Raw genomic sequence first — 17,506 nt, forward strand, 5'->3', positions numbered from 1 at the left:
ACTATAGTTGTTCCTTGATGTCTCATAGAATCATTAACTTCCACTTGCCCCTTTCTGATTTTTACAGCTTGATTTTTGTGAGTGAACTTTTTGTATCCCCTTTTCCATTTGGCCAGTTTTACTTTGTAAAGATTTCTTTTCCACAGTTAACATATAGTCATTAAAAACAAAACCTGAAACTGACTGTGACTCAAATAAGGAACTCCTTATGGCAAAACTCATATTTAAATGAAAGAAAGAAGGGAAAACCATCAGTCTGTTCACGTTTGACCTAAATAATACCTCATATAAAGATTTAAGGAATTAGATGTAGTAATTAAAATACCTAATGAAATAGAGAATGTAAACTGATGAAAATGTTTCTTGATGCAATGACTCCTGTACTCTGGCTCATGAATAGAGAGAGCTGCTAAGGGAACCTGAAGCTGCTTATTCGTGATGGATGGTAGGAATGAGAAATGCTGAGGGATGCTAGTACAGGGAAGCTGCCACACAGGGGGACTGCTCTGAGGAATGCCTACTGATCCCTACCAATGACTGATGGATCAATCTATTTCCTAACCACCTCCTCCTTTTCACTCCCTCCATTTTCCAACCCTCTCCTTCCTGCCTCCCTCACCTCCCAGTTCTTCTTGAAGCCTTTGGCTTCTTCCCTCCCCCCTGAGTGAACTATAAAGGTACTCTTTTCTTTTCCATTTCAAGTCAGGGGGTTTATTGGGATAACATGACTGGAAACTGAGGTAAGAGGGATGAGGATGTCCCTAATCTAAAATGAGGGCAAATTGAGGGTTTGAGAGAGCAGTCTAGTCACAAACTGTGACAGAGAGACAGTTAGAAAGATGGATGAAGGAGAGCTGTTGAAAATCTTCTTTTTCACCAAGCCACCAAAAAAAATCTCTCCTTCAGCATGGCTTTCCTCCAACTCTTGGTCAGTCAAATCTCAGAGAGTGTAGAGGTTTCCCCTTGATCAGAAAGCCCCAAACCAAGCCAGCCCTACAAGGTCATGGACAGAAGCTAACTGGGACCAGTTCTCAGCTTCTTCTCTTCCAGTCAGGCTCAACTGCCTCTCCTCCTCCTGGGAACATTCTGTCTGGAACCTTCTTCCTGATTGACAGACAGGTCCCCATCCTTGCCTCTTGCATCTTGGCTTGTCCTGCAAAACCTCTCTTTCTCTTCCTGTCTCTATCACACTAAGGAACTGTGGCCAGAAGTTCACAATATTGTATGGGAAGCAGCAACAGAAAACATTCCAAAGGAAAAGAAGAGCAAGAAACCAAAATAGCTTTCTGATGATGCTTTATAATGGATGAGAAAAGCAAGTACAAGAAACTGAAAGGAGAAAGGAAATGTATGGGATGGAATTGTGCATTATTCCCCAGTATACATTAATAATCATAGATTGGCAACTTCCTATAGAAAATTAGTGAGTTAGGTGCCCTTTTCTAGGGAGATATCAGTCTCTCCTTATGAAGAGTAGAGAGATCCCCCTCCCCAAGCAATTTCATATATATTCATACCTAAATATAGACCTTTAACATACTCTTTTCTAATATGACTAAGAGATGCCCCTCCTTCTTTTGGTTCCTGTGGGAAAGATTTTGGGTGTCCTAATTTCCATGAGAGAAATCTTAAACTTATAAGTTATAATCTTGACTACATGTCCTAAATGTTTCAGCCTGAACAAGTCTAAGTTTTGATGCAACTGAGAAATTGCAACCTTAAGGAATTTTCCATATTTTAAGGAAATTTCCATAACTTGGAAGTGTTGGGAAAACTTAAGGAGGATAGAGGAAAACAAGATAAAAAATAAGACAAAGAAAAGCATTATGTCACACACAGATGGTGGGAAAGAGGAGAAGGTATTGTGTTGAATCGCTAGAAATTCTGAGAAAATTTGAGCATCAATGGCCATTGCTTCTGAGAGGTGTCTCCAGACAGAGGTCATTCCCTCACTCCCTCACACACTCTCTCTCCTGCTCTCCTCCTGCTCTCTCCCCTCCCCACCCCACTCTCCCCTGAGGGCATTGCTTCTGAGATTTCTCTCCAGATAGTGCTCCCTTACTCTATGCCCCCCAGCCCCCTCCTGAATAAGCCACATGAGCTCTGCCAGCATCTTACAAAGTCTCTTATCTGCTCATTAGAGTGATTCATGAGAGAATGAGCCCCCCCCCATTCTACTCCACACAGAAAGATATACTCAACTGAAAGTAGAATTCCAGAGACTAGCAAGGAGAGAGAAGGAAGTTTTCTGAAGTGAGCAATGCAAAGAAATAGAAGAAATAATAGAATGGAAAAGACAAGAAATCTCTTCAAGAAAATCAAGGGAACGTTTCATGCAAAAATGGGCATGATAAGAGGCAAAAATGATCGGGACTGAACGGAAACCAAAGAGGTTAAGAAGAGATGGCAGGAACATAGGGAAGAATTATTCAAGGAAGATCACCAATAACCATAGTGGTGTGGCTACTGCTCTAGAGAGAATGAAGGCAAGTGACCTTTTAGGAAGCATTGCTAACAGTTAGGCTAGGGGAGGAGACAAAATTCCAGGTGAACTACTTAAAATCCTGAAAGATCGTGCTATTGAAATGCTGCACTCAATCTGCCAGAAAAGGAAAATACCTTCTCAGTAGGCCATGGTACTTTCACAAAAGTCAGCCATTTATCAGGACATGGAAACATCATAGTTAGATGTAGAAAAGCATAACTATGAATGCATCCTTTCTAGACCATAATAAAAATTGTGTATAGAATTGGGGACCATGGAAATACAAAGTAAAAACTAACTGAAGGCTAAATAACTTGATCCTAAGGGATGAGAGGGTTAAAGACCAAATAAGTAGTTTCATTAAAGAGAATGATAATAATGAGGCAAAGGCAGTAATTAGAAGAAGATGTATAACTGAATGCTTATACCAGCAAGAGAAAGAACAGGTCAGTGAACTAAGAATGCAATTTAAAAAACTTGAAAAAGAATATAATTTAAATTCCCAATTAAACACCAAATTGGAACTACTACAATGGTCGTTTATGGTACTTTACGATTTAGCACTATCTATTCGAAACTGCCCATCCCCTCATTTTACAGATTAGAAAGTTGAAGGCTCAAAGAGGTGAAGATATTTGTGCAAGGCCGAGCAGAGAGTGGTCTAGTTAGAATGCATTGGAATCTAGGTTCTTTGATTTCATAGCTATTAACCTTATGGTAAACCAGATTTATTCAGTGGTCAACTCTGTGATTTGTTTATCTTATTCTTACTTTATCATATTCTGATAATATAGAATTGAAACTATTATTGATTATTCTAAAATATGCTTCTCTTTCAACTATTAGCAAAGGTTAAGATACTATGTAAGTGAGTTATTCATTTAGCTGTAGCTATAGCTAACATTTATATAGTGCTTCCAAGTGCTTTATAGGTATTATCTCATTGGGTCCTCTGAAGAAACCTGGGAGATAGATGCTATTATTAGGCTCAGTTTTTCAGATGAAGAAATCAAGATGAACAGAGGCTAAGAGACTTGGCCAGTCACACAGCTGGGAAGTGTCTGAGGCAGGACTTGAGCTCAGTTTTTCCTGATTCCATGCCCTGAGCTCTCTCTCAACTGTGTTCTCAGTTGCCTCCAATTCATCATAATAATGGAACTTCTCGGTTATTTGATAGGATTAAAGTCTGTTTCGATTTTCAGTGCCAGTGGGAACAAATTTCGGCATTTAGCAACTTTGTGTCTAGAAGCTTTGAGTGTGGCTTATTTATGGACTCAGTGTCTATCTACATAAGACTCACCTGTGTATGTTTAGAGAGTATTTATTATAAGGAGCCCCCAAATTTGCCTTCCACTGTGATGTCACAGATAGAAGCCGTTTCGATGGGAAGTAGGAGAATGAGTCCCTTTCTCACCTTGTTCTCACTAGTACAGGAGTACTACTCAAATAAGCTACCAGTTTAAGGGCATGGATTTCCTTCCTCTTATAGTTCAGGTGTAAGGACCCTTGTGAATCAGGATTCCCCTGATTCACTAATTCTGAACTTCTTCCATACTCCATGCTACCTTTTGATTCTGTTGCTTTATTCTGATAATTTCCATTAAAATACCTACTTTCCTTTATATAGTTATTTTGTCAGTCTGACTTTGCTGGTACACAGTGAGAAGATTACCAGGAATCCAACTGCTCCAGTAGATTTGGGGATAAAGCAAATTCAATGATTGGCCCATTTGGGAGGGAGGGCAGTTTCTTCCTATTACAGGTATTCTATTCATGGCTTCCTTGGCTGAAACACCCCCTTTTTAACTTCCAAATAATTCCCAGTTTCTTCAAAACTGTCCTAGTGAACTCAGCAAAGAGAACAATTATTTAGCATTTATCTCCTGTCTTCAGATTAGTTATCATTTTATTTCTTAATTCCTACATCACTTCTAATCCACACACACATATACCTTCAGGCACAAATATGAAAAATTAATGTTATTTCCTGTAAAATAAAATTATCAGCTAATAAATGAAGTGACTATATGTTTATATATTTATTTTCAATACATTTTCAAATGTTTTAGTTAATCCATTTATTCATTTAATGTTAACCGCATAGTTTGCTTTAAGTTTATGTACAAATTTATAAGTAGTCTACAAAATTCAGAGAATCCTTTTATTTTGTACTGATATTATAATTATTCCATCTTTAGTCTTGTGTTCTTGTATTGCTCAAAAGATACACTATGACACATGCAATGATAGCAATAGCTACAAGGATGCCAACCACAGATAGCACTATTATTGAAATGCTAGTACCAGGACTGGAATCATTTTGATCTTTTGGAGAACTAGTGAACATATATACTTGAGCAATGTTGGAGATGGGAGACATCAAGTTGGCTTTATCAACAGCCTTAATAGCCAGATAGATGACGGTGCCATTTTCTATTCTGAGGCCTTTTGGTTTGAACACGAAGACTTCCTTGGAGTTGGCATAATTTGGAATGAGGTTATCAGTATTCACTTGAAGAGCAGAATCAAAGTATGAGCTTAGGGTAGGTAAATCTTTGCTCATTCTTATAATATACCGATCAGCTAAAAGAGAAGAGATTGTTAGTTCAGGACCATAGACCATACAGGGCACACAGGGTATTATTCACTGGGAAGTTTGTTAAACAGAGTCCAGAAATAAGCCAAGTGGTCAAACTAAGCAAGAATTACTTGTTTCGAGGGAAACTGAATCTTAAATGTACCTCAAAAGTACTTGAATCTACCATATAGACTAGTAGTAAATACGGACTAGCTGAAAACTCTTCATTGGCCAGGGAATTTGACCTTAAGTTCCCTTTAAGTAGAACTGGATCTAGCCTTTGGTCCATTTGACTGGCCAGAGGAAAAATATCTCCCTGTGTGTAGAGGCAGTGTTTAATGTTTAGAAGTCCCTGCTAGGACCTAACAGAACTGAATTGGGCTGGGATGCCCACCTGTAAGTAGTTGTTAGAGTTACCCCAAAAGCCTCCATTGCTCTGTATCTTCAAAGCTATAACCTAGGAAAGGGCACAGGCCTACTAGAGTGTGTAATTCTCCAATCATGGTCATCTGTATCCCCTCTCAGACCTTTCCCACACATCTGCTCTGATGTGCTAAGAGATATATCGCTGAATTATTTCCTTAGCAGTTTTCCAAGTTAAACTTTTATTTTTCAGGGCTCAGCTAACCTCAACTGTTTGTTTCAGAGTTCTGGAATAACTCATCCTCAAATCAGATCTGTTCAGTTAGCCAAATAATTGGTTTTTAAATCACTGTTTTCTGGATCTGTTAATTTTGTTCTTCATAGCCCAGCCTTCATTTTGTGGGTTTTCTACTTTTCTGTATTGCCAGTGTGTCTCCTTGGTTCTGAATCCAAACGGAATGGGGCACTTACCTCGTCCTGTATCAAAGTCATCCCCGGGGGCTGTCCAGGTCAGACGAATGTGACCTTTTTCAACACTAGCATCTAGGTCCCTGATTCGACTTGGCGGGAATACATCAGGCGTATCAAGCACATCAGGCTGGGAAGGCCGGGAAGGCCGGGAAGGCCGAGATGGCCGGGAAGGCCGAGATGGCTGGGAAGGCCGAGATGGCTGGGAAGGCCGAGATGGCTGGGAAGGCTGAGAAGGCTGGGAAGGCTTAGAAGGCTGAGAACTGGGAACATTTGATACGTAAAACGAACCTCCTGAGGATACTACATTAAAACCAGTTTGAGATATAAATGGACCAACTGTAGGTTTTGGTTTATTAACTTGGATTTGACCTGCTGTAGGGAAAAAAAAAATATGCCAATAATCTTGCCTTTGATGGTCAGTTCCACACAATTGCTATGAATTTTTGTCATTTGTTATCTCAGAACGGAGGTGAGCTGGGACTTGGGCCCAACTGAGCTCTAATGTAGCTTCAGACACCAGCTGTGTGACCCTGGGCAAATCACTAAACCTCTATCTGCCTCAGCTTCTTTAACTGTAAAAAGGGGTTAATAATAGCATTTATTTCCCAGAGTTGTGAGAATACAATGAAATAATATTTGTAAAGCTACTGGCACACAGAAAGCATTAAATAAATGTTAGCAGTTATTACTATTTTGCCCTTTATCTTTCTACATACAAAATAACTTTTCTTATAAGCAAAGCCATTCATAGTATGGGACAAGCAGTTTGTTGGCCCAGAATGCTGATATCCAGAGGACATATTTCTTTCCCACATGGATGTCCTTTCTTCTTGCGAGGACTCATTTCTTCCACATAGTCTACTGTCTCTACATCTCTTGTCTCTCCACCATACTGCTCCACCATATGGCACATCCAATCCCACACTACCATTGCTAGGTTGTAATCTACATTCTCCCTTAACTCCCATGGGGCAGAACTCTAGGGAAGATGAGCTACCAGGTCCCCTGATATAGCTGTAGTTATTATTAGACTCTTGTCCACTGTTTTACCATACCCTATTACACTTCAGCCCCCACAACTTTTGACCAAGGGAGAAGATTTCTATTGATGGCTGCATTGGCTCTGAAGCAAATACAGCAATATGGCTGATGAACTCCATGGAATTTCAAGGAAGTAACGATTTGTTAAAAATCAATTGCTTGGAATAATTATTCTGGGGCATGACCTCTAGAATAAGTGATTTCCAGTATTCTCAGGGACAGTTCAGCATCATTTATTATGTTCTGAATATCCATACGATCCACTTTCATCTTGCTTAGAAACCTTATATTGGCCATGCCATCATCAATGGCAGATCTTCCTTTGCCCATTTTTTCTGCTAGTTTGTGTTAATAATTTCCTGTTCTCTTCCTGTTGGTGGGTAAGAGGGACATGTCAAAAATTGACCTTATTTTGCTCAATGAGGGTAAAAAGAAGCTACAACCCCAAAGTTGCAAAGGAGCATATGAAGCAGTTAGAGGTATTCTAATATAGAATGAACTTTTTCAATGGATTTCTCCATCACTAGAGACTTTTTCAAACAGAGAGTCTATGTAGTATATTGTAGACGGGGTAGTCTTGTTTCAGAATTGGGTTGAACTACAAGACTGGAAATCCCTTCCAGTTCTGAGATATTGTGATACTTAGTCCTAATCTTTCTGCTTCTACTCAGGAATTTGTGTCTGGGCAATATTGGAATATTTGTGTCTTAAAATCCTGATTTTTCTACCAGTTATATATACACTGGGACAGATTTCTTTATTTGTAGAGGTCTGTGGAATTTAGACATATTTGAAGTAAAGTAAGATGCACTTTATAAATAACCTCTGTATTGTAGAATTGCAGAATCTCAGAGTTGCAATGGGCCCGAGTGGCCATGTACCACATTATGTGAAAAGAGCCCACTTAAACTTAGGTATTCAGATTTAATAGTGATGGGGAACCCCTTGTGAGGTCGATTCTCATTTCTGAGGCAGTGGCTTTCATTGCAGAAACGCTCTAATTGCTAAGAGGTTTTCCTTACCTTGGTTTATTGAGCCTTGTATGTACATGGCTCTATTCACTTGGGATCTTGACCTTTGGGTGTTTGTTCTTCCCAGGGCTCTCACTTTTAAGCTGTATTGACCATCTGTTTTATAGCCTAGGAAATATCTTGAGTAGACCCCATCATTCTTGAAAGAATCAGCACCTTAGTGTAGAAATAAAGGCGTTAATACTCAGCTTCATGATGAATGGATATGTAAATTCTCAAAACTACAGTTAGACCTAGGAAGACACTAATAGACTCTTCATATAGGTGTGGATTTACATGTATGCTATTTCGACACACAGACACACATATTCTTAAAATGCTTCAAAGTTTTTAAAGGTTATTTAAGAAATATGGTCTCATTGGAATCTCCCAACAACTCTGTCAGGTAAGTCATAAAACACTGATGTGCCCAAGTCAACTTGTATTAGAGATAACTGACTGATAAGTTTTAAGTGTGAGTATTTACCCTATGGAAATGCCTAACAATCAAGGTTTTATTTCTCGTTTTATTGATTGTCTAGATAAAAATGTGATGGAGATTAGACCTAGAAGTATGTTGTGTACACTTTGTCCCCCAGAGAACCAATTCTTAGACATTTATCAGCATATCCCTGAGGAGAAATATTGTTATACCCTTTATTCAAGTGAGAACACTGAAACTTAGATCAAATAAATGAAATTTCCACAAAGAACTGTTAACTATAATTGACAGGATTTGAACCCATGTCGCTTGCTTTTCTCCAGATCCAGTCTTTTGCTAAGTATTATCAATTCCAACTCTATATCATCTCTTACATCAGTTTTTTTTTTTCCTGCTCAGATAGCCACTGACCAATTCAGGCATTTGGATGATTATAATAGCCTCCTAATTGGTCTCACTGGCTTCATTATCATTCCTCTGCAGTCAATCTACACCACAGCTGCCAAATAGACACCTCTAAAACACAGATCTAAACACTTCACCTCACTGTGCAAAAATCTTCAACTGTCCTCTCAGAGCTTCATCTGCCCCAAACTCTAAAAAATACTTGTTGATCTCTTCCACCTCATGTTAGAGTATTGTTATCAATTCCTTATATATATGTATATATATGTATGTATATTTGTATGTATGTATGTATATTTTTGAATCTTTCTTGAATTCTTGAATCTCTCACTTCTTCGCCTTCGCCCAAGTGCCTCCCTGTTCCTCCCCATTTTTGGAATGTTCTTCCTCCCGTCCCTTGATTCTTGAATTCTCTCACTTCCTTGAAAGCATGGCTCAGGTCCCATCTCCTACACAGGGGCTTTCCAGATTCCCCAGACTTGCTAATTATTTTCCTATCCTCTCCCACACCCGAATTTCTTTGAACTTACCATGCATATACTTTGCATTTACCTCTCTGTGTATATGTTGTGTTCAGCTATGTAAGAAGCATGGAAAGGAAAACTGAATCAAGTTCTGGATTTTCTGGCACTGAGTTGGAGCAAACAACAGTTGGAAGGTTAGAGTGAAATTGATGGACAACAATGATAGTTGGTGGGGGGAGGGGTGTCTGGAGAGTGATAGTTGGTCTGGAGGTCTCTTTATCCTGGGTCTTGGACTATTGCCCGATCTGTTCCTTCTCCTTTCTTTGTATCTTGTTCCACTGTTCCAAAATTTTTCTCTCTAATCTCTGTGACATCATTATCTAATTGGATTTCTTCTATCTGCTCTTTAGTATTTTTTCCTTTTTGTACCCTCTATTTGTATGTCAATGCAATTTTCCCCCAATTCCTTTTCTTTACAGATTACCAGTATGCATTCTCAGTAATTCATGAACTTAGTAAACAGAGGATTTTTGACAAGTGCAGGCAAAGAGATTGCATATGCCAAAGTCATCATGCAACTTCTTGAGAACTTATGACTGCCCAAGGAAGCGGTGATAATCCCCTACAGATCACACACAGGAGCTAAAGATCACATGTCCATAGGAAACCATAGAGCTGACATTACAACACAATTTGGAGCTAGAGAAGGACCTCTTCATATATTGAATTTCTCAGTAGTTGAACAGGACAGTATAACTAATGCCTACAACGAACGGGAAATTCAGTCATGGATAAAGATCTTGGGGGCAACTAAATCTGTTTCAAAAACATCTCCTGAAGACAGTGGAATCACAAATTATGTTCAAATAATGGGGGCTCTCACTTGTGGTTCCTAGTAGCTGCTAGCATGTGGCAGTGGCCACACCCTGGGCAACGGCTTCGACAGGCCGGCTAAACCTTGTGAAGGTAGCCATCGGGTCGTAGACCCCTGGTGAACCAAGGCTTTGCTCACCCAGCATATGAAGACTGGTTCATCTGAACATACGGAAGAAACCAATAAGAAGGTTCAACAGCTGAGATGACGATGCAGCAAAGCACTGTGGAGCGCTGAGGGTGTGTTGGAGCTCAAAGGACAACATGGCCACCCAGTGCAGTTGAGGAAGTCTCCAGTTTTAACGATTTTTACTGCCATTGGACCCAGCCTTCCAACATTGAGAGAGTGGGACTATCTCTGTGCAACGAATTTTCTACTTAAATCTCTTTCACGCACAAATGTCTTTGTGCACACTCATCTATACAACATAGATGAAAACACACAAAGATAATCGTCATCCTCGATTACCAAGATACTACTACTAATGGGCGCAACAGGGAAAAACAGAGAATACCAAAACTAAAATCCAAGATGGTAACTCTAAGACCCCTAACAATAGGACACTATGGAACCCAAGCCGTTATCGATTCAGTGAGATGATTTTGAACTGCACCAGGAATATCCTCATATGTCATAAGAGTCTGTCAAAAATGTAACATTTGTATGCAGTTCAATCAGGAAGTTTATAAGACCAAAAGATTAGGTGGTTGTCCCTTAGTATATTTTCCATTTGAATGCATACAGATTTTATCAATATGCCAAAAGACAAAAGGTTTAAGTATTGCCCTGTCATCCTAGACAGACTTATTAGATGGCCAGAAGTTTTTCCTGCCAAAAAGAACAATGTGGCATTTGTGGTCAGAATCCCATTAAAAGAAATTATAACTAGTTTTGAAATTCCCACAAAATTGGACTCAGACCGTGGGAGTCACTTTACTCAATCAATACTCAATGATATTTATAAAAATCTAGGAATACAAGCAACATACTGGATACAATATCATCCCCAAAGTTCAGGGCAAGTGGAGAGATTAAATAAAGACATCAAATTATCGATAGGAAAATTTTGTGCAGAAACAAACAAAAAATGGAATGACATTCTACCATTAGTTCTGTTCCATCTTAGAACAAGATCCAGTGGAGATCTTCACATGTCTCCATTTAAGATGCTATATGGACATGCAATTTGGCAAGGAATGACTTGTAAAAGAGCTTACGTTGCAATGATAGGGGGAAGATTGTCAATTAAAAAAAATATATATAAGCTTTTAACAAAATATATACAAGCTTTACAAACAAGAATAGCAGAGTTGCATGAAATGGGCTTGATAAAACAAACAGTACCCATGGATTACAGTTTCCACAACATCAAACCAGCAGACAAAGTATACTTAAAAATTTTCAATAGGAAATTGGCTACAAACATAAATGGACTGGACCACACAAAGTATTGCTTACTACCCCAACAGCTTCAAAAATTTCAGGGGGAGATTCATGGTTCCACTGTTCCCACATAAAACCAGAAAAATCTGATACCATTGTAACAGACATAGAAGATGAATATAGCTACACAAAAGATAGCACTGTGAAATGAAAACAAGAAATGAAAACAAAAACTGATTAACCTAAAAAACTACACCATAAAGAAACAATAGTGACACATAATGTTTAAGACAACGAGATCCCAGCAGTCAAGCATGCCACAGCAAGAAGAAGACAACTTTCCAGTCCAGAGGAAAAGCATCGTAGAGAAAAAGATTTTAAACCAGTGCAGAGGAAAAAATGAATGAACAATCTTATCCTGAAAAAAATGTAATAAGGCAGCAGAAAATGCTGCTCCAATCTGAGGCTGTATTTTGAGACACGGTGTCCAGGATAAGTAAGAGGATTATTTTACTCTGTTCAGACCAAATCTAAAGTCTTGTTTTTAATGTTGAGTGATACATTTTAGGAAAGATGGGTAAGTTGGAGACCTCCAAAAGGAGGGCAATCAGTTCCATAAAGGGTCTGGAGATCATTTCATATAGGGGCCTGAGGATTCTTAGCCTAGAAGAGGGACAATTGAGGGGCTATGACAGCATTCTTCTGATATTAGAAGGCCTGTAATACAGAAGAGGATTTGGATTAGTTTGCTTTGCCTCAGAGGCCATGGGTGAAAATCATGGAGAGGGCCATACAAGCTGGCTTTCAGGAAATCCATGAATGGAACAGAAGTAGTGATTCCCATCTCATTGAGAGTATTCAAGCAAATACTTGATGTCTTCTTTTTAATTATGGTACAATCCTGTTCAGAGAATCTGGGAGATTTCGTAGTGAATTCCAAATAATTTTCAGATAATTCAGGAAGAATCCTGTTCAAGTACAGGTTATATAACTCATTGGTCTCCACTCTTAGCTCCCTTCCCACTCTGAGTTTCTGTGATTCTTTGGGTTGGAGGGCATTATTGGCAGGATTCCCGAGTTCTGCTCCTCAGTATTTTCTTATAACAAACCAAGCCTTTAGCAAACACATGCTTCTCCTGGAATATAAGCCTGGTATTTAATACAATAGAATTTTAAAAGACCTTAGGAGTCATTTAGTTGAAACTGCATCCTTCCTGTACATTAGGAAAAGTTTGAGATAAAGAATGATGAATAATAGCAATCAGATTTATCAAATTTAAATCATTAAAGAGACAGCATGGTATTGTTTATGGAGAGCTTGCCTTTTAGTAGGAACACATAGGTTCAAGTACCATTTTGGAGACATAATTGTCTCATGTCTTGTGATCTTGGTTAAGTCATTAAACTCTAAATGTCATAGACAATTAGTTGTGGAGAAGAGGCAAACCAGCAAATGAAAAGGGAGTTTCATTATATGGGAGTTACCCGTATCAGTGAAATCACAAATCTAATTTTTAGCCTATTCTATTGAAAATGTTTTCAAAAAATTATACCAATCTAGGTAGCACAGAGGCAGCAATTTTCTAAAAAATTTAAGAGAAGAGACAAAGCTGATTCCTCTCCTTTTCAGTATCTGATATTTGGAGATGCACCATTTTGGAGTTTGCATGCAATAAAAAAGCATCACATTTTTTTTTTCTAAAAAGAGAAAGAAGCTGGAAGTTTTTGTGGTGGATAAATTACCTGCACCATTGTCCAGGAGTTGCAGTGTCACTGTTGTTCCATCTGCCGATTCAATGAGAGCTGTTACATTGGCTCCTAAAATAGGCAAGGATCCTTGATGAACTTCTGCATAAACAATCATTGGGCTAGGGAAGCTGCTGGTGTCTTTATGCATTCTAGAGTCCACCGTGAAGGGGGGTACAGTAGGATTTGCAGCACGAGAGGTTATTGTCAGAGTCAGGGTTTGTGCACTTGATTTCAGGCTATAAGTCCAAATTCCAACCTGAAAAATGCAATAGAAATTCATTAAAGCAAAACTATGTTATGACCTGCCTTACCTACCTTCTCTATTATCCACTATCTATCTTAAGGTGATATCTGATATATACATTGAAATTCAAGAAGATTAGAGACTTTATATGACTTTGCTTCTCTATCAGCAATGATGGTCATTTCAGATCTTATGAGAAGGGAATCTAGACTAGAACTTTCCCTGTAATATGCATAATGCAATTATTGTTGAAACTTTTGCTATGGAAAATGTGATCTTAAAGATATGCCATTGCCATAATCCTTTTTTTCTTAGAAGCAAGGCAAAGATTTCAGTTGGTAGGACACAGGAGATCTCAAATTCTGGACAGAGAAATGGGAGAGGGGGGTGACCTAAGTGTTCACAGCACTCAGAAAAAGTTTCTATAACTTCCAGGCCTGTCTTTTTTATCTCCCATGTGCTCCAGCCTAGTTCCCGCCCTTCTGACACCTATTTGACAGTTTCTTCCTTGCTTCATTTTTTTAAGCCTTTGCTTTTTTTGTTCAAATTTGTAAAATTTCTATGAGAACATATAGAATAAAACTGTGGGGTTTCAAATTATAAAAACACACTAAAAAAAAAAACAAACAAAACCCCTATTGTCACTCAGAATACTTGGAATCCTAACATGAAAGTCTTCACTTCATTTTCTCAGAGTTTTAAGAAAACACAAGAAACAAAGCTGGGTCCTCACCTGGGCAGTGTTTGGTATTTGGAGGTATGCCATTTGGGAGCTTGTTTCCACTGCAAAATTTTTATATATGTTGCCACTGGGATCCGTGACAAACATTTCAGGTTGTTGTGCTGTCCACGTGACAAGAAATAGAGTGTCTTTTCCTACTGTGTTGTCAAAAATAACTGTGCCATTCATCCAGCCTTCATTTGTCAGAGTGATTCCCTTACTTTCAAGCTGTTAAGAAAATGAATAAAACATTTAGTAACTGAGCAAAAAAAAACACATCAACGAGTCATATAACAGTTAATCTGAAGGAGATGTCAATGAGCAGAAGAGTACAAATTGCAGATGTTTCCAACCAACATTGGTAAAGGGAATTGCCTCAGCTGGGAGTTGTAAACCTTAAAATTTCACAGACTTATGAATGTTAAAAATTTTACTCCACATTGAGGATTCCTCCAATTCCCTACTTGAAATAATTCCCTAACAGATAGTGAGAATTCTACTTGAATGTGAAAACTTCTTGCCTTGGGAGTATCCCTACTCCACCCCTACTTAAGACTGCTTTAGGGCAGAAAACTCCTTGCTAAACAATGAAAGTACTTAAAAGTACTTAGACCTAAAAGGTGAAAACTTATTCAGAGGTTTTCTATTAATGAAATTAGTAGACACAGTAGCATTTTTTTCTGACTTACTAAAGAGATTAAATCTACTCAGCTATGAATTCAAAATGGGCTGTCCTTTGGAAACATCAACAGTGATTGGTAGATGGAAGAACTTAGGGGAGGTAACATAGGAGATTTTGCCCTTAAAAATAAGAGCTCAGAGAAGATCTAGGGGATTCTGAAACATTCAGATTGAGGAAGACTCATTCTGAGGAGTGATTCTGAAACATTCAGATGGAGGAGGGAGCTGGTAAAAGCAGCTGAGATGATGGTGGCCTGGTGTCACTAGAATAGTTGCTTAGACAGATCTTGTGGTGAGTAATAAAAAACTGACTGATTTTCTCTCTTAAGACTCAGGTCTAGGCCATATTGGCTTGAGGCCCTTCATACTTATTCCTTTCTTACTCTCTCTCTTTGTTTGATTAATCATTGTATTATTAATTAAAATCTCTATAAAACCCAGTTGACTTGGGCATATTCATAGTTGTTCTATATTCCTTGTCTCCCAATAATTTTAAATTCAACAGTTTAAGGCCTTCAACTAATTTAAATCTTACAGAGTCCCTTTACCAATTAAATCAGAGGTCCTTTCCTGTTCCCTGTGGTTAGCATCCATTAGGAGAAGACAGGTGTCATGGTTACCCAAATGTGCATGAATAATATTCCTGGCACAAAGGACATGCAAGATAGGACTAAATGAGACTTCTTCGTTTTAGTCTAGGCAATATTCAAGTTTAGCTCATTCTCTCTCTCCTTCCACTCCTTTTGTGTCCTTTTTCTATTCCACTTCCCTTCTAAATCAGATTTTCTCCACAATAGGTGGAGAACAGATAAAACTCATCTATCCAGTTTCTTGAGTTTAACTTCCTGATGTGGAATCAGCTTCTCACCAGTAGACAGGTAACACTTTTGTTGGGTGGAAGGAATATCATGGATGAAAGCTCAAAATTTGGAGTAGTCTCTGCCTACAAGAAGCTCATATTATGATTAAGGGTTTGGAACAACATGCAAAGTAAACCTTCCTATCAAAGATACTTGTAGTGCAAATGGGAAATAATCTCAGAGGGAAGGCATTGGCAGAGTCCAAATCCAGATTTCTTTCCACTGAACCCCCTGCTTCAAGGGTGTGGCCTGATCAGGCCTTTTATATCTCACCAGTTAACTCTGTCCCACTCAGCAGACTCTTTTAAATCTTTCCATCTCTCTTTAAGCTTCTCATGCTTTCCTCTAACTTGCCTTCTCCTCTGAAAACCTTGCCTCATGTTTCCCTGAATAAAAAGGGAATTGATTGAGAGTTCCTACTTTCTCCCTCCTCCTCTGGTTGAGTTGCCACATCTCACAGATACTTTCTACCTCTATCTCCTTTACTTGTGTCTCACAAGAAGAGGTGGCCCTTCTGTTTTCCAAGGCAAAACCCTACTCCAATACACAAGAAATCCAGTGCCATCTTGTTTTCTCAAGTAGTGTTTCCCCACCATCATTCTCACTCTTATCTTCCTTCTCTTTTTATCTGCTTGGATCCTTGTCCTTTTGTCTTCTTCTCTACTACAGTCACACCAGGGGCTCTCCTATTCTCAAAAACACAATCACTTGATCTGTACTTCCTTGTGAACAACCATCTCATACATCTTCTCACTTTTACAGTCAAAACTCCCTGGGAAGGCAGTCTACAGGAGGTGCTTCTGCTTCCTTTTTTTAATCCTCTTTTCAATTCTCTACAGTCTGACTCTCAGCTTCATCATTCAGTTGCAACCACTCTCCAATGCTGATTGTCCCTTTCATCTTGATCACCAATTCTAATGATCTTTTCCCAGTCCTCAGCCTTTCTGATCTCCCTATATAGCCACTGACACTATTGATCAGCTTCTCCTCCTTAATATTTTCTTTTGTTTGGTATTTCATACTACTCTCTTCTAGTTCTTCTCCTACCTTTCCCACCTATTTGTCCCAGTTTCCTTTGCTGAATCTTTATCCAGGTCAAGCCTGTTCATCATGACTATCTTGGGCTGCCTTCTCTTCTCCCTCTAGACCATTTCACTTAAAGATCTCCTTAGCTTCCATGGATTCAATTATTATCTATGCTGATGATTCTCAGATCTAATTATCCAACCACAATATCTCTGCTGACGTCCAGATTTGTTTCTGCAGCTTCCTATTAGATATCTCAAACTGGATGTTCTGTAGATATCTTAAATTCAGTATGTCAAAAATTGAACTTGTTATTTTCCCCCCAAATCTCCCCTCTTTGAAACTACACCCTTCTCTCAGTCACCCAGGCTCACAACTTATGTTTTTGCCTCTATCCGTTCTCTCTTTTTTGTCCAATGTGTTGTCAAATTTTCCTTGATAACATCTCTCACATATGCCCCCATCTCTCCTCTGACACTGTGGGCTCATGGTGTATGTCCTCATTACCTCACTCCTGGACTATAGCAGTAGCCTGCTCATGGGTCTGCCTCCTTTACATTTCTCCATTTGCCAGGTTACTTTCAAATTAATTCCATGATGTCACTTCCAACTCTGTAAACTCCAGTGACTCCTTTTGCTCTCAGGATCAAATGTGAAATGCTCCCCATGGCTTGTAAAGTCCTTTGTAATCTGATTCCTCTCCTGTCCC

The 17,506-nt window shown here is 38.9% G+C and overlaps 1 protein-coding gene across 5 annotated transcripts in view; it reads right to left on the bottom strand.

The window, feature by feature from the left end:
* Positions 1-4,632: 4,632 nt before the first annotated feature.
* The window catches only part of LOC100009738 (calcium-activated chloride channel regulator 1-like), a 51,516-nt gene continuing 38,642 nt past the window's right edge, over positions 4,633-17,506 (bottom strand). For 2 of the 5 annotated variants that reach the window (XM_056815388.1, XM_056815391.1), the window contains 5 exons: positions 14,243-14,458; positions 13,260-13,521; positions 7,961-8,125; positions 5,898-6,269; positions 4,633-5,068 (listed from right to left, as the gene is read on the bottom strand). In XM_056815388.1, the coding sequence (XP_056671366.1) occupies positions 4,680-5,068; positions 5,898-6,269; positions 7,961-8,125; positions 13,260-13,521; positions 14,243-14,458 (1,404 nt within the window). In that variant the 3' untranslated portion in view covers positions 4,633-4,679. The remainder of the gene's footprint in view (positions 5,069-5,897; positions 6,270-7,960; positions 8,126-13,259; positions 13,522-14,242; positions 14,459-17,506) is intronic. The other 3 variants (XM_056815389.1, XR_008916077.1, XM_056815390.1) reach the window with 3 other exon arrangements.

This window comes from Monodelphis domestica, chromosome 2 (assembly GCF_027887165.1).
Source record: "Monodelphis domestica isolate mMonDom1 chromosome 2, mMonDom1.pri, whole genome shotgun sequence".
Lineage (NCBI taxonomy): Eukaryota > Metazoa > Chordata > Mammalia > Didelphimorphia > Didelphidae > Monodelphis > Monodelphis domestica.